Source organism: Leopardus geoffroyi, chromosome B3, assembly GCF_018350155.1.
Source record: "Leopardus geoffroyi isolate Oge1 chromosome B3, O.geoffroyi_Oge1_pat1.0, whole genome shotgun sequence".
In the NCBI taxonomy this organism is placed as follows: domain Eukaryota; kingdom Metazoa; phylum Chordata; class Mammalia; order Carnivora; family Felidae; genus Leopardus; species Leopardus geoffroyi.
Window position 1 is genome coordinate 113,907,609 of NC_059337.1, and position 18,110 is coordinate 113,925,718.

Sequence of the window (18,110 nt, forward strand, 5' to 3'; positions counted from 1 at the left end):
TAACAACATGGCAACTTGCTTCCCCCAGAGAAAGTGATTTGAGAGAGTGGCAAGTGAAAGAGAGCCCAAAATGGCAGCTGTAGTCTTTTATAACCTACTCTCAGAAGTGACGCGCCATCATTATGTCATATGCTATTGGTCTTACAGACCGATCCTGGTAAATATGGGAGGGGTCTGCACAAGGCTGTCATTACAAGGTGGGAATAAATGGGGGCCATTTTGGAGATTTGCTGTGACAAGCAGTTTTACCCTAAAATTAGCAGTATCATAGGAGAACCAGAGAATTAAACTAGATGAAAACATTTTGGTCCATTTTCAAAAGAGTGCAATATGTATAGAAGAGCTGGAAATAACTTATGAAGTTATGATCATTGAATACTTGTAATCATTACTGTAAATGAGGGAGGAAAAATTTGTTTTCATTGTTTTTAAGTTGGTTAATCTTTGAAATACCCTATTTTATATTATATTTTAGATTTATCCACTGTTTTACAAATTCTACTTTTACAGAATTGAATCTTTGGAAGAAGAAATTATTTCAAAGAGAGTTAAACTTGTAATTATTGACTCTATTGCTTCCGTGGTAAGAAAGGAGTTTGATGCACAACTTCAGGGCAACATGAGAGAAAGAAATAAGTTCTTGGCCAGAGAAGCTGCCACCTTGAAGTATTTGGCTGAGGAATTTTCAATCCCGGTAAGTTTTTTCTTTCTCTCTTTTTTTCTTTCCCTTTTTTTTCTTTTATGTTAAATTTGCTGACTTACAATATCAAGTAATATAATTAGAAGAAAATATAGAACAGATGACATGTTAATAGTACTAATTACTATAGTAAATATCAGCATCTTCTTAAATTTGTTCATCTGTTGAGATTACTTTATCTTTTTCACAGTTGGAGTCTGGGGCAGATTTGAATGTTGTTTGTAAAAGTTTCCAAGGTCAATCCTTTTCTTACACCTCATTGTTGACTCTTTGTGTATGCTTTGTATTACTTTGTCACACTGAGGTAAATATTAATTATTAGAATTACATGGAATTGCCTATGTTTATTTCTATAGTTTCTTTTATGGCATATTTGTCAGCTTTAGAAATATTTTAGTTTGAGATATTATGTTATTGTGTTCAGTGCTGTCTTATACACTGTAGGATTTGGTTGGTTCCAAATTACCAGAGGTTGACTATGACGTTTTGGAGTGTTGGGAGTGACAGTAATGAAAGTGTCAGTAAGGAAACCTTGAGAGATGGCTGTTGACACCACTTTCCACAGTGGGAATTGTGATGAGGAAATCTGAAGATGTGGGCATTTTGCAAGGGTTTGTGGTTGGTAAGCCACCAGATGTAAGTGTGTACCGATGGCTTTCCCATTAGCAGCCCATGGGAGAGTTCTGCTTGTTCCGCAGCCCCACCAGCATTTAGTATTGTCAGGCTTTTCAGTTTTAGCCAGACATCATCTTGACAGAAAATAAGAAAATTCCTTAAACTGATATAAAATTTGGTTATGATATTATAATTTTTAGATTTGTGTTTGGAAAATTAAAAGCTTGGATCTATCTTTGTAATATGTACTAAGACTGTAAACTACCACGCAGCCTTGGAGATTTATAAACCCAGGCAAGAAATCAAAGGAGAACATGTGGCATACAAAAAGGTCTACATTTCTTAATGGCTTTCTAATTCATATTTTGGATTATATGATGTAATTCCTGGTAAAGTCCAGAGCTGTAAAGTTTATCCTGGATGACGCTCATCTTTTAAATTTTATTGTAGTAGGTTAAAATGATAAATTCAAATCCATGTTTTCCCTGGCCAAGGGAATTTAAAAATATTTTGTAAAGTTACTTAATTGAATGGAAAAGTTAAGTATATGTACTTATTTTATTAATTCATGCTGGTTGCTTGACTAATCTTATGTAAAATATGAAAATTTACTTTTTAAAAGTTGTATTTGTTTGCTTTTAAATAGTAATTGTAGGTTAATGTTTTTCAATTCTTTTCTGAGGAAATTTATTTTCCTGAGTGAGAAAAGGGCTCTACTTTTTTTTGTTTTTAATAGCACCCTCTGAAAGAATAAGTACTTATCATTCCCATGTCTCTCTGTCTTTGCCTTTGTTTTTCTCTATAGAGATAAATATATAAATAGGGTATGTAGTTCTGTAAAACAGGATGGTATTGGTTTTTGTGATGAGTTAGTATTGGTTTTAGAAGGATTTTGAAAAATATTTCCTTTAGGAAGTGTCAGGATTTTCCTAGCCTTATTTCCTCATTTAAATGAAAAATCATGAACTTTTAAGTTTTTGTACTGTACTTTGAATAGGTGGCTCTACACAGAACTAACTAGCTTAAAACAATATGTTGCTAATTTATTATCCCTTTCAAAATTGCAGACGGTATGCCTCATTATAGTTCCTCAAACATTCCAGCAAACACTCCCTCCTTAAGAAGTGTTTGTTATTCCTCAGTCTGAAATATTTCTCCTCTAAATATCTGTATGATTTCTTCTGTCCTGTCATCTTATTAATGAGGACTTTCCTGACCATGTAAGTATTAACCACACTCCCTGCCTCCCCATTTCCTTTATTATGCTTTATGTTTCTTCATTATAATTTTCACCTTCCAGGATGTTATATATTTATGTTGACTGTGTGTGTCTCCTCCACCCCACAGAATGGTCCTAGGAACTGTCTACTTTGTTCAATGCTTTATTCTTAGGAGCAGGAACAATGCCTAACACACAGTAGGCACTCAGTAAATATTTTTGAATGTATGAATTGCAGATATTGCTTTTCTCTTTGGACTTGAATTTTATATATATTGGTACTCCACTTAAATTTTAATATTTGCTTTTAACCTTATTTGGATCCTATATTTAATATTGTTTGTTACTTCTAGGAGTCTTAAGATATAATATTAGCAGAATGTCTTATCAGATAGGAGCTATACTTAGTTATACTGGCATCTTACAGGAAGAAAAAGAATTCTTAAAATTCTTAATCTTGGAAGTAGAAAAGATTTTATTTCAGTTTAGTAGAACTATGAATGTCTGATGGCCTCCGAGGAGTGGGCGGGAAGCCAAGCATTCCAGCCTGCCCTCTGGCTGTGGGTCTGAGATGGTGAATAGAGCCAGGACCATGCCTGGTACTTTGACACTCTAGATATCATTTCATTTAAATAAGAGTAAAGAGTATAACCAACCTGGGTGGTGGGATGAGTACTTTATTGAATTTTAAAATTTCTCTTTGGTGAACATGCAGTACTTTTGATATGTGGAGAAAAGCTTAAAACTATAATCTGTATTTAATTTTGATTGTCACATTGTATATGTTTGTATACGTATGTATGTTTGTATGCCAGCATTCCTGTATGCATGAAGATTGCAATCTTCTCAGTAACTGATAGAATAGACAAAATATTAGCCAATTAAATCCAGGACAGAAGACCTGAATAACATAACCAACTTGATTTGATTGACATTTACAAAACATTCCGCTCACTGCCTGCAGAAAATGCATTTCTTTCAAGTTCACATGAGATATTCACCAAGATAGACTATATTCTGGGCCGTAAAATAAAACTCAATAGATTTAAAAGACTGAAATGGTACGAGGTATGTTTTTGACCCACAAGAAGAATTAAATTAGAAATTGCTAATACAGGGATGCCTGGGTGGCTACATCAGTTGAATGTCCATCTCTTGGTTTCAACTCAGGTCATGATCTCACAGTTCATGAGATTGAGCACCAAGTTGGGCTTTGCACTGATAGTGCAGAGCCTGCTTGGGATTCTCTCTCCCTCTCTCTCCACACCTCCCCCAAATAAATAAATAAAGATTAAAAAAAAAAAAAAAAGAAATCGCTAATATAAACATATCTGGAAAGTCCCCAAATATTTGGTAATTAAGTAAAACACTTCTAAATAACCCATGTGTAAAGAGCAAATCATGAAAACTTAGAACATGTTTTGAAGTAAATCAAAAGGAAAATACAACATACCAAATTTGTGAAATACAGTTAAATCAGTACCTATAGGGAAATTTATCCTAGAAAGAAGATTACAAATCAATGATCTAAGCTTCTAAGAAATAGAAAAAGAACAAATTAAATTCAAAATAAGTAGTAGGAAGGAAATAATAAAGATAAGGGTAGAAATCAATGAAACTGAAAACAGAAAAACAATAGAGAAAAAAATCAATGAAATAGAAAGCTAGTACCTTGAAAAGATCAATAAAATTGATAAAGCTTTACTGAAACTAAAAGAGAAAGAAACAAATTAGTAGTATCAGGAATGAAAGAGGTAAATCATTATAGATCCTATAGGTATTAAATGATAATAAGAGAATGTTATGAGTAGCTTTATTCCACTAAGTTTGATAACTGAGATGAAATGGACAAATGCTTTGAAAGATGCAAACTTTGAGGAAGAAATAATGAAAATAATCCTGTATCTGTTTAAAAAATTGAATTTGTAGTTGAATATCTTGCAGAGAAAAGTCTAGGTCCAAATGGTGTTACTGGTAATATCTACCAAACATTTAAGGGAGAAATGTCAATTCTACAAATCTTCCAGAAAGTGTACAAGAAAACTATGCACCAGTGTCCATTATAAACATAAACACACAAATCCTTAACAAAATATTAACAGATTAAATTCAGCAATAAATAAGAAGGGACCAAGTGGAGCTTATTTCAGTAATGCAAGGTAGATTAAAAAAAATTTTTTTTTTCAACGTTTATTTATTTTTGGGACAGAGAGAGACAGAGCATGAACGGGGGAGGGGCAGAGAGAGAGGAAGACACAGAATCGGAAACAGGCTCCAGGCTCTGAGCCATCAGCCCAGAGCCCGACGCGGGGCTCGAACTCACGGACCGCGAGATCGTGACCTGGCTGAAGTCGGACGCTCAACCGACTGCGCCACCCAGGCGCCCCGGTGCAAGGTAGATTTTAAATGCAACATTAAAATATAAAACTGATCACATCAATGTATTAAAAAAAGATCATCTCAGTAGATGCAGGAAAGAAAAACAGTCAACAAAACTCATCAGAACTATTCATGATGAAAATTCTCAGCAAAGCAGGAGTTGAAGGGAACTTTCCCAACTTGATAAAGGGTATCTACAAAAACCTTAAGCTAACATCATACTTAACTTACACTTAATGGTAAAGTACAATCTTCCTAAGACTGGGAGCAAGGATAAGAAAGCCCACTCTTTTTTTTTTAAATCCCAAATCTGTTGATTGGATTGTTTCCCACTCATGTTGGTTCAGGTTGCTTTTAGTGCTGCTTCTGTCTGAAGGATCATCCTTCTGTTAAGTCTTGCTTTTCCTTCTGTTGGCTGGCATAGGACAGTGGAGCACCTCCCACACAAAACCACCCTTTGTGCATGGCTAAAGGAGGTGGTGATTTTGTAGTACCCTGGGCACTTCACACCCATGAGGTAGGAATTGGTGCTCTGCACCAGGTGTTTCTTTTTGTGCTTCCTCTTCTCTTCCAGGGATGGGTGCAGGAGGTCCTTTGCCAAGGGCCATGTTCTTGTGGGCAGGTCATCACGGTCAGAAAGGAAGATAGCCCACTCGTACCATTTCTGATCAGCAATGTACTGTAGATCCTAGCCACTATAATATGGCAAGAAAAAGAATTTAAGTGCATTCAGATTAGAAATGAAGAAATAAGACTGCCTTCATTCATAGATTTTATGTGTGTGTGTGTGTGTGTGTGTGTGTGTGTGTGTATTTAATGTTTATTTAATTTTGAGAGAGAGAGAGCAGGAATTGGGGAGGGGCAGAGAGAGAGAGGGAAACACAGAATCTGAAGGAGGCTTTAGGCTCCAAGCTCTCAGCACAGAGCTTGATGCGGGGCTCAAACCCATGAACTTCAAGGTCATGACCTGAGCTGAAGTCGGACGCTTAACTGACTGAGCCACACAGGTGCACCTTAGATGATATATTTTTAATAGAAAACCCAAAGATTTTACACAAAAACCAAAAGCTACTAGATATGAACAATTGGAAATTGAAATTGACTTTTATAAGAACACCAAGAACATGAAATACTTAGTGGTAAATACAACAAAATATATGTAATATTTTTATGTTGAAAACTACAGAATATTGATGAGACAAATCAAAGAAGATCCGGATAAATGGAAACATATCATGCTTATGGACTGAAGACTCAATACTGTCAAGATGTCATTTCATTTCAAATGGATCTATGTATTTAACACACAATCCTAATCAAAATCCTAGTAGGCTTTTTGGTAGAAATCAAAAAGGCGACTGTGAAATTTATGTGGAAAAGCAGAAGACTGAGAATAGGCAGTACAATTTATAAAAAAGAGAGTACAGAGGACTTCCACTTTCTGATTTCAAGACTTACTATAAAGCCACAGTAATTAAGACAGCATTGTATTGATGATAGGGTAGATTCCCGGATCAGTGGAACAGAATAGAGTCCAGAAAATAGATTGATGGTCAGTTAATTTTGAACAAAGAAGTTATGGTAATTCAATAGAAAAAGGGTAGTTTTTCAACAAATGGTGCTAGAACAATTGGATATCTGTAAAAAACAAGCAACCCTTGACCAATTCCTTGTACCATTACACAAACCTAATTCCAAATGGATCACCCACTGTAACATAAAATCTAAAACTATAAAACTTCTAGAAGAAAACACAGGAGAAAGTCTTTGTCATTTTGAACGAGGCAAAGATTTCTTAGATGATGCAAAAAACATGAGCCGTAAGAAGCATTAATACTTCTACTCTTTGAAGACACTTTTAAGAAAATGAAGAGACAAGCCACAGTCTGGCAGATAATGAATGCTTGTATGACTTACATGTTAAAGGACTGGTAACTAGAGATAGAAATATGAAAACTCACTGTCAGTGTAATTGTTTAAATGGGCAAAAGATGTGAATAAACACTTTAATGAAGATCTACAAATGGCAAATAAGCACATGAAAAGATGCTCAGTCATTAGGGAGATGTAAATTAAAATCACACTGAAGCTACACACCTATTAGAATGACTCAAAAACCAAAAACCAAAACCCTGACTATACCAAATACGGATCAAAGTGTGGAGCAGCTGGAACTCTCATCCATGCTGATGGAAATGCTAAATGGTGTAGCCACCCTGGAAAACACTTTTGGCAATTTTTTGTAAAGTTAAACATTTTAACTATGTGACTCAGCAACCTTTCTCCTAGGTATTTTTTTTTATATGCAAAGAAATTATATATATCCCTGCAAAAATCTGTATGAAAATATTTTTAGTAGCTTTATTCACAGTCACCAAACACCAGAAATGACATGAATGTGTATCAGCTGGTGAATGGATAAAGAAATTCATACTCAAATAATGGAACATTCATATAACAGAATACCACTCAACAGTAAAAAGGAATGAACTACTGATATAAACAACATTGATGAGTCTCAAAAACACTGTGTTAAATGAAAGAAGCCAGACTCAAGTGGCTACATTTTATATGATTTGTTTTATGATATTCTGCCAAGGGCAGAACTATGAAAGTGAGAATCAGGTCAGTGGTTTCAGGGGCCCAGGGCGGGAAAGTGAGGAGATTGATTACAAATGGATATGAGGAGGGACGCCTGGGTGGCTCAGTCTGTTGAGCCTCTGACTTCAGCTCAGGTTGTGATCTTGTGGTTTGAGAGTTTGAGCCCTTCGTCAGGCTTTGTGCTGACAGTTTAGAGCCTGGACCCGGCTTCAGATTCTGTGTCCTCCTCTCTCTTTGCCCCTCCCAAACTTGTGCTTTGTCTCTCTGTCTCTCAAAAAATAAACATTAAAATAAAACAAACGGATATGAGGAAATTTGTTGGCATGATGGGAATGGTCAATATCTTGATTGTAGTGTGGCTACATGAGTGTGTGAGTTTGTCAAAACTCAGAACTGTATACCCAAACAGAGTGTGTTTTTTTAATTATACATTAATTTTTCCTTAAGAAACAACAACAAAAAGCAAGTGAAACACTTATGCTAGAGGATCTTTTATGATTCTTTCTTTTCTGGTCTTAACTTTCTGTTACCTCAAGGAAAAGAGAATTACCAAGTATGTTTAATCAGTAAACTTTATTTTAGCAGTTCAAGCTTTGGCCTAACAGTCTTTTTTTTAAAAAATTGCTATTGTCTTCAGAATTTGTCAATGTCAAATTCCTAAAGTTTTATTTCATGTTGCATTATAGTAGCCTCAAAATCAGTTTTGTAGTTTTTATCCAGTTGAGTTATAAAGGCAAGTTGCTTAAGACTTGAAGGTAAGAAACATAACCTAACTGATCCTTAGCCTCTTGCTAATTCCTCTTTCTGAAATGTGTTTCCTTTTTTATTTTCAACTAATTTTTTTGTCTATAGAATTAATTTTATTTGGATAGTTTATGAACACTACCAGCATGTTAATGACCGCTGAAAATGTGAATGAACATAAATATTAATGTAAATAATAATGAAAATGTGGAGGCAAATTTTTAAAAAGCTGAAATGTCTCAGTTTGGGTTCAGAAAGTTTTTTTTTTAAATTTTTTTTTTTCAACGTTTATTTATTTTTGGGACAGAGAGAGACAGAGCATGAACGGGGGAGGGGCAGAGAGAGAGGGAGACACAGAATCGGAAACAGGCTCCAGGCTCCGAGCCATCAGCCCAGAGCCTGACGCGGGGCTCGAACTCCCGGATCGCGAGATTGTGACCTGGCTGAAGTCGGACGCTTAACCGACTGCGCCACCCAGGCGCCCCTTGGGTTCAGAAAGTTTTAACCTCAAAAGTTAATTCAGTAACTTGTATTTTAACATTTTTTTAGGGGTTTATTTATTTATTAAAAAAAGTTTTTTTAATGTTTATTTCTGAGAGAGAGAGAGAGAGAGAGAGAGAGAGCGAGCGAGCATGAGTGGGGGAGGGGCAGAGAGAGAGAGGGAGACACAGAATCCGAAGCAGGCTCCAGGTTCTGAGCTGTCAGCATAGAGCCCGATGCAGGGCTTGAACCCATGAACTGCAAGATCATGACCTGAGCCGAAGTCGGATGCTTGACTGACTGAACTACCCAGGCACCCCAAGGTTTATTTATTTTTGAGAGAGAGAGAGAGAGAGAGAGAGACAGACAGACAGACAGACAGACAGACAGTGTGAGCAAGGGAGGGGCAGAGAGAGAGGGAGACACAGAATCTGAAGCAGGCTCCAGGCTCTGAGCTGTCAGCCCAGAGCCCAACGCAGGGCTTGAACTCAAGAACCTTGAGATCATGACCTGAGCTGAAGTTGGACACTTAACTGACTGAGCCACCCAGGCACCCCAGTAACTTGTATTTTAAATTCATGCCTTCTTTCTGGAGATGAGTTGTTTATTTTGAAGCATGTGAGAAGAAATATCCTCCCTCAAGTTTGAAGAAAAACTGATCTCTCAAGGCCTTATTTTGTTCTTTTTTTTATTAGTGTTGTATAACAAGATGTTATGATCTCAGTCAAGATTTAGATCTAGGTATTTTATTAGTTTTGTGGAGAGTCACAAAAAGAAGCTCTTTGGAGTAGTTTATATAGGGAATACTCTTCACTAACTTTTTTTCATGGAGTGAAGAAGGAGTAGTATGTAGCACATAAAATTATACATTTTAGGGACTTTTAGGGCCCCCATAGATGTTACAGTTATGAGATTTGGTGGCCATGAGTGACTTGAATCCTCTTTCAAAGTTTTGAGATTTTCAGGTAGTAACTCAGGAGGAGAATATCCAGAGCATGTGTAAGCTGCAGGAGACAAAGGCAGGGCCATTTCTCCCTCTGACATTTTGTTATACTAACATCTTTTTTTTTTTTTTTTAATTTTTTTTTCAACGTTTATTTATTTTTGGGACAGAGAGAGACAGAGCATGAACGGGGGAGGGGCAGAGAGAGAGGGAGACACAGAATCGGAAACAGGCTCCAGGCTCTGAGCCATCAGCCCAGAGCCCGACGCGGGGCTCGAACTCCCGGACCGCGAGATCGTGACCTGGCTGAAGTCGGACGCTTAACCGACTGCGCCACCCAGGCGCCCCCTAACATCTTTTTTAAAGCTTTTGTGATTGATCACACTAGGGACTTCTATAGCTTTCTCTTTTATGACATTTGTGAAATATCTGATTGATTTTCACCATATTTGACACACATTATTTTTCACCATGATAAAGTATATCATTATATTTTAAGCTTTAGTTCATGTTCCTGTCTTAAAACAAAATGGTAGCAGATACAAGTTTTCAGTTGACACATGGTCTATTTTTATTACTTAATTGAAATGTTTCCATAATTATTTAATTTCTTGGGACTTCATGGACATGATTCCTCTAAAAGTTTAGGTAAAAGGGATACAGGAGTACTGATGCATAGGGGCACTTATACCCCAATGTTTATAGCAGCACTCTCAACAATAGCCAAATTATGGAAAGAGCCTAAATGTCCATCAACTGATGAATGGATAAAAAAATTGTGGTTTTAAAAAAAAATTGTGGTTTATATACACAATGGAGTACTACGTGGCAATGAGAAAGAACGAAATATGGCCCTTTGTAGCAACATGGATGGAGCTGGAGAGTGTTATGCTAAGTGAAACAAGCCATACAGAGAAAGACAGATACCATATGGTTTCACTCTTATGTGGATCCTGAGACACTTAACAGAAACCCATGGGGGAGAGAAGGAAAAAAAAAAGAGGTTAGAGTGGAAGAGAGCCAAAGCATAAGAGACTCTTAAAAACTGAGAACAAACTGAGGGTTGATGGGGGGTGGGAGGGAGGGGAGGGTGGGTGATGGGTATTGAGGAGGCACCTTTTGGGATGAGCACTGGGTGTTGTATGGAAACCAATTTGACAATAAACTTCATATATTGAAAAAAATATAAAAGTTTAGATAATAGAGAATAACATTTATGCTCATCCCTTTGATATTACTGGGATACCAAATCCCTGCGTACATGTTAGATGTATTTGACTAGATCACTTATTTCATTGTCTACAGAAGACAGCTGTTTACTTCAATATGGGTAAAGTCTTACAGCCTTGTGAAGGGGGTAAACTTGTACTATGCTAAGTGTATTCAAATTAAGAAGGATTTATTTTATAGTATGGCAGCCTAGGAGGCTCAATATGAAAAAAATACATACTGTCCATAAGCCTAGTGTACCTAATTCATTGATACTATTATGAGAGATATAAACAGTTGCTCAGAGAATATGCAGTAGAATAACCACTACACTGTGGTTCTAGCCCTTTTCCTCTAACAAGAAACAAATCATGTACACCATTTCACCAAATTTATTTTCATCAACATCTTAGGTCTCTGGTTCATTTGCATTTTAGATCTTATCCCTACTTGCTGAAGGTAAAGCATTGTCTTCTTCATCATTAATCTCCAAAGCAGACTGTTCATATGGTGGATGTAAGATGATACATTGAGGTGTTAGAATAAAACATTGGAAACATCCATATTTACTTTTTACCTTGTACTTCTAAAACCTCTATTTTATGTATGTTTTTAAATGCATACAAAGCATTAGAACAGTAGACTTCTGTGTACCTTAATAAAGACACATTAGGGGTAAATTTTGTTTCGATGTGTGAGATCAATAGTGCTCTTGTTCACAGAATTTCAGGTAAGCAGTAGAGGATACACACACACACACACACACACACACACACACACTCTTAGAGTTTTTATTGCCTTTTAAAAAATGTCTCTGGAGGCTTTCTGTCTCTGAAAAATCAAATTATCCAAAACTTAACCTCAAGGAGTCTTTACTTGCTGGAGGGTTTTGGGTGAGAAGATTTTTTCTCCTCACAGACTTCCATAGTATTAGAAGAATTACAGTTTACACTAGTTTTTAGCATGGGCTCTGGAGTCAAATAGATCTGGGTTAGAATTCAGACTCCTCCATTTATTAACCGTATAACTGTAACTTAATAACTTTGCCATCTTTCAGTTTTCTAATATGTAAATATGGGACTTGCCCAACTTTAAAACAGTGGTATAGTGCTCAGTCTTCAATAGATCCTTAGAAAAGTTAGAGGAGGGTACTTAAAAGTATTCCTCTGATAGTAGAAACTAGTTCTTTTGAATTAAATATACTTAGCACAGAGCTGCACATACAGCTTAACAAATGATTAGTTGAAGAAAGCTGTAAGTTTATAACTAATATTTAACACCTTCATTTTACCCATGAGAGAATCTTACTGTCTTATCTCTCTTCCAGAAATAGCTTGCTTGCTTGCTTCAGGACTTTCAAATGCTAGTGGTCTATTCTCATTTTGCCCTATTAGCTCATCTGGGCCATATGTCGGCATACTTTTTCTGTAAAGGGCCGGATAGTAATATTTTAGGCTTTGTGGGCTATGCTGTCTCTGTGGCAACTACTAAACTCTGCCATTATAGCTTGAAAATAACTGTAAACAGTTTGCAAGCAGATGGGTATAGTTGTGGTTCAATAAAACTTTGATTACAAAAACAGATGGAGGGCCAGATTTGATCCACGGGTCATAGTTTTCAGCCCCAATTCCGCACCCATCTCCCTTCTCCCTTCTCTCTAGGCTAAGCACCCAGGGCTAGTGCTACCACAAGTCCACAAGTTTATAGAATTAGGAGGAAGGGAATAGAGCAGTCTGCTCATAAAAGCAGTATTTCCTCCAACTAGTTTAAGGCATTGACCTAGTTTTATTTTATTTTTTTAAAAAATTTTTTAATGTTTATTTATTTTTGAGAGAGACAGAGACAGAGTGTGAGAATGGGGTGAGGCAGAGAGAGAGGGAGACACAGAATCCTGAAGAAGGCTCTAGGCTCTGAGCTGCCAGCACAGAGCCCAACTCGGGCTCGAACTCATGAACCGTGAGATCATGACCTGAGCCCAAGTTGGACGCTTAACCGACTGAGCCACCCAGGTATTGATCTAATTTTAAATGCAAGTAATATTTTCATGAACCCCCAGTGTTGACTTCAGTTTTATTTTAATATTACAGAAACATAAAGAATTAATGAAATAAGCTAATGACTTTTTGTATCAAATCACAGTATGAAACCATAAATGTGGGTTGCATTTACAAACAATACAGTACCATTCAAATTAATTACTGTGCTGTTAATGATGATTTGCTAAGTCAAATTATTGCTTGCAACGTAAATAAATTAATTTATGGCACAGGTTCTTTTGGATTATATATATATGTATATAATACAGAGGGAGAGAGAATATGTATATGCATACATATATGTATGTGTATATACATATACATATTCTTCTGTTATGTATACATATACATATTCTCCTGTAGGCCATATGGTGACTCAACTTTCCCACCTCTTTTCTCTCTACAGAACCTTCTTCTGTTTGGGAAGGGTGACATCATTTGGCTGTCACCTGGGTGTGAATGCATATACATTTAAAGTCTGCCATTACTCTTTTCTCATTAGTCCCTGACAATTAGTGTGATATGACTTGGCATCACTTGATTGAAAACAGACACTGACATCATGTTGCAGTTTTCATTTATAAAGTGTCTATACTAATATTTTGAGGCCATCACTGAAACGACATAAAAGTTAAAAATTCTCAGAATTTACAGACCATTGAACAAATTTCAGACTATGTTTTGAGAATGCAGTTCTATAAGTCTTGCAGAATCCTGTTTCCTATAGTTTATGGGGCTGAGGTGTAAGGGACATTCTGCTATTGGGATGTATGATGCAGAATCTTTGTCTTTAAAAGTGTGTCCATCCTAGTATTGGAAAAAAACCAGAACACTCTAAAACTGTTTGTAGATACTGGTTGAAAATAACATAAGAGAAGAATTTAAATATTGCTCGCATAAAATAAATTGTGGTTATGGTTATTTATGTTGCCTTGTTATCACAGACTTCTAATTACCATACACAGAATAGTTATTACACATATTGTAAATTATGTATCAGATTAAAATAATAGGCTTTTCTTGCCAAAAGGGTCTTAAAGGTCACTTAGATTAACTCCTTCATTTTACAGATGACACAGGCTGAGTGTAACCTGACTTGTTCAAGGATACTTAGCATAGGAGAGGGCAATTAATGGGTAGAATGCAAGATCTTTTGGATGCCAGTTTTGGTACTTTTTTCTGTAGTGGGATTATCTTTTTCTCTGAGACTTACAGAATAATAATGAACATAAACTTCTTTTTTTTTTTAACGTTTTTATTTATTTTTGAGAGACAGAGAGTGCCAGTGGGGGAGGGGCAAAGGGAGAGGGAGACATAGAATCCAAAGCAGGCTCCAGGCTCCAGGCTCTGAGCTGACAGCACAGAGTCTCTGAGCTGACAGCACAGAGCCCGATGTGGGGCACGAACTCACCAACTGTGAGATCATGACTTGAGCTGAAGTTGGATGCCCAACCGACTGAGCCACTCAGGCGCCCCTGAACTGTCGACTTCTTAAAGACAGGATTATGTCTTCTATTTCTCTGATTTCCAGGGCCTCATACTATGGACAAGTAATATTTAGGAAATAACAGCTAATAAAATTACAATTATTGAATCATATTGTATACCTGATACTAATATAATGTGAGATGTCAGTTATATCTTAATTTTTAAAAGAGTATATATGGGACCCTGAAATAATATCCCAGAGTTGTATACTAACTTCAACATCTGCAAAGAAGAACTGAAAGTAAAGTTTTATCTCTTGAGCTGAATAAGGAAAGTAATTTATTAAATGATGATTAAGTTTTAGTATGGGTTACTGGTAATGCACCTATTGTTTATGGAGGAGGGAACTAATTTTAAGAGTTTTGTGAAGAGACCTGAAAAGTTTAAAAAAATTTATAATTAAGGCTTATAAAAATATATTTATATATATATATAATATTTACATCCATTTGAATATTTTTCTTTATTTTTTTGAACATAATTTGATTTTTTTATGCTTACTGCTGACATTCCCGCCTTGTTTTTTATACTAACCTTTATAATATGCCATGCTAGCCATGTTGTTAATTTGTCTTGTTTTCCATCTTAGAGTTTTATAAGCTATTTGAATAAAGGGGAATAAAAATACATTGATAAAAGGAGTTTAACTTTTTAACTTTCAAGATGCTTCTTCAAAAATGCTTCAAATTGTATTTTGAACAAGCCAACCCAGATGCAAAAAATGCACAAAGTGCCAAGGTCTAAATTTTTAGTGTTTCAGAAAATTCAACAAAGTTTTTTTTTTTTTAAATGTTTGTTTATTTTTGAGAGAGACAGAGCACGAGCGGGAGAGGGACATAGAGAGAGGGAGACACAGAATTCAAAGCAGGCTCCAGGCTCTGAGCTGTCAGCATAGAGCCTGATACGGAACCTGAACCTGCAAACTGTGAGATCATGACCTGAGCTGAAGTCAGCCACTTAATTGACTGAGCCACCCAGGTACTCTGAGAATTCAACAAAGTTAATTTCAATTGTTAGTATATGAAAAGCATTGAAATTTCTTTTCTCTTTCCCTTCTATCTTATTCTATCTTTATTTCTTGATATGGTATAAATATTTTCTAGTATATGGGAACTAGTGACATATATGTCTATGGGACTAGTATATGAGACCATATATATGGGACTAGTATATGGGAATAAGTGAACTTAGAAAAGTGGTATATCAAGAAAAATTTGGATATACAATTTAAACAATCTAAGAAAATGTCTTATTTTCATTGAAAGTTGTTGTTAAAATACAAACTATTTTACTGAGATGTGATTATAACCAATTTTCCTGTTGTTGTCATCTTGATTGTTCTTGATTATGTGCCTTTTAAGAATATGCATTACTCTAATTTATTGCATAACAAAGTTTTTTTCAAAATATTAATGTTTTTTAAATGTTTAAAGCTGTCTGCAGAAAAATGAATTAAAATATGTGTATTTCTTATTTTAAAGACGTGTTTTAAATCATTAACTAGTGGAAATTATTTGTTTCTCTTTTTGTGAGGCACATATTGTAAGGTTAAGCATTTTGTTATTATTTGACAAAAGCATAAAAATACATTCTTTTTTTCTCAGTTTATTGGTAAACTTCACATGGGCCAAGACTTCATTCCTTCCTTTCTAGAGAGCATGAGCAAGGGAGAGGCAGAGAGAGAGGGAGAGAGAGAATCCCAAGCAGGCTCCACACTGTCAGCACAGAGCCTGACATAGGGCTCGATCTCACCAACTGTGAGATTGTGATCTGAGCCAAAATCAACAATCGAATGCTTAACCGACCAAGCCACCCAGGTGCCCAGGACTTCTTTTCTACCTTTAGCTGTCCCATCATGCAAAGTAAGTTTAATCTTGTAGGGTTATATCTTATCTTAGCTATTAATAAGCATTAAAAATGAAAAAAATATGTTGTATGGAAGTGTTGAATCATTAAATTGTACACCTGAAACAAATATTACATTGTAAGTTAACTAACTGGAGTTTAAATACAGACTTAAAAAAATTAAAAAAAATAGGCATCTAGGCCCATACATTTAAAATAATTAAGGCTTTATTAGTTACAAAATTAGAATATTATGTTTATGACTTATAGGATAGGGGAGAGTGTATGTACCCCTAATTTTGACATTTATTTTTATTAACATAAAAACTCAGTACTTGGCATTTATTGTGAAAGCCTAATGAAGCATTCTGATTGTAAAATAAGAATCCTAGACTCTAGAGATATATATATATATATATATATATATATATATATATATATATATAAAAGTTATCGAAACTCTAGAGCTATAGTTTGTTATTAGGTAATGTTATTGTATGCTCATGTGATTTTTGGTTTACTTAAAAAATTTTTTTTAATGTTTATTTTTGAGTGATACAGAGAGAGACAGAGTACTAGCAAAGATAGGGCAGAGAGGGAGACACAGAGTCCAAAGCAGGCCCCAGACTCTGAGCTGTCAGCCTAGAGCCTGATGCGGGGCTAAAACACATGAACTGAGGTCATGACCAGAGCTGAGGTCAGATGCTTAACCGACTGAGCCACCCAGGGTGCCCCTGATTTTTGGTTTACTTTGATTACTTCCTATTAACTACTGAAAGCAAACACTATAGGACTTCTATGCGATGAGAAATGTCCTTTACAACTTTTTTTGTTTTCCATAAGTGCCTTCTGTTTGTTCATTCACAATTGAAATCAAGTTACTCTGAAAGCTACCCTTTTATTCATTCAAGTGACTAAAACTCATACTAGACTAAACCTTTGTGTATCATTACTGACAATAATTCCAGAAAGTTGTATTTTCTTTTGTGTAGCTCTTTATAACTTCTAAAACTTTGTTTTTAGTGTTGAGAGAAGCCAAAAGCTAGAAACAGCTTAAAGTTTAATAAGTAGGCTAAATTTGTGGTGGTGCATCCAGAGAATACAATATCATGCCATTGTTAAAATGAATGAGATAGCTCAGAAATGCACTCATAGGTTGTGTAGGAAAGAATTAACTGGTGTGAATTGCCCAAACCCAGCACATTCCTGAGAAAGGCGTATCTTAAAGATTGGCTCTTGTCTCTGAGACAAATTCGGTGCCCTTGGAATATTCTTTCTAGAAGAGTATTTTCATATGCTGGAGGGCTTGGACCACACAGTACCAGTTGGATCAGATAGTTTATGCAAACAATTTGATTTATGGTGAACACCTATGGGGACTGGAATCTGAAAGCTGTGGTTAGTCATGCAGGTCCTAGATGCCTTGTGACTGACTCCCAGTAAAATCTCTGGATACCAGGGCTTGGGCATGCTTTTCTGGTTGATAACACTTCACACGTGTTGTCACACATCATCGCTGGGGAAATTAAGCATGTCCATGCAACTCCACTGTGGGATGACACCTGGAAGCTTGTGCCTGGTTTCTACTGGACTTTGCTCATATTCCTTTTCTCTTTGTTTATTTCAGTCTGTATCCTTTTGCTCTAAAAAGCTATAACTGAAGGTAACAGCTTTTCTGAGACCTGTGAGTCCTTTCAGTGAATCATCTCCCAGAGCATGGTCCTGGGGACCCCTGAGACATAGGGCATCACTAGATATGTGCAAGAATATTTATGGAAACTTTATTTGCAATTACTCACAACTGGCAAAATTTAGTTACTAGTATTGCATCACTTGTAATTTATTGGTTTT

The 18,110-nt window shown here is 35.9% G+C and overlaps 1 protein-coding gene and 1 pseudogene across 8 annotated transcripts in view; one reads left to right on the forward strand and one right to left on the reverse strand.

The window, feature by feature from the left end:
• Positions 1-18,110, forward strand: part of RAD51B (RAD51 paralog B) — a 645,855-nt gene that overhangs the window by 41,317 nt on the left and 586,428 nt on the right. For all 8 annotated transcript variants that reach the window (XM_045451376.1, XM_045451380.1, XM_045451382.1 and 5 more), the window contains exon 7: positions 511-694. In XM_045451376.1, the coding sequence (XP_045307332.1) occupies positions 511-694 (184 nt within the window). The remainder of the gene's footprint in view (positions 1-510; positions 695-18,110) is intronic.
• Positions 5,268-7,094, reverse strand: LOC123582279 (annotated as a pseudogene).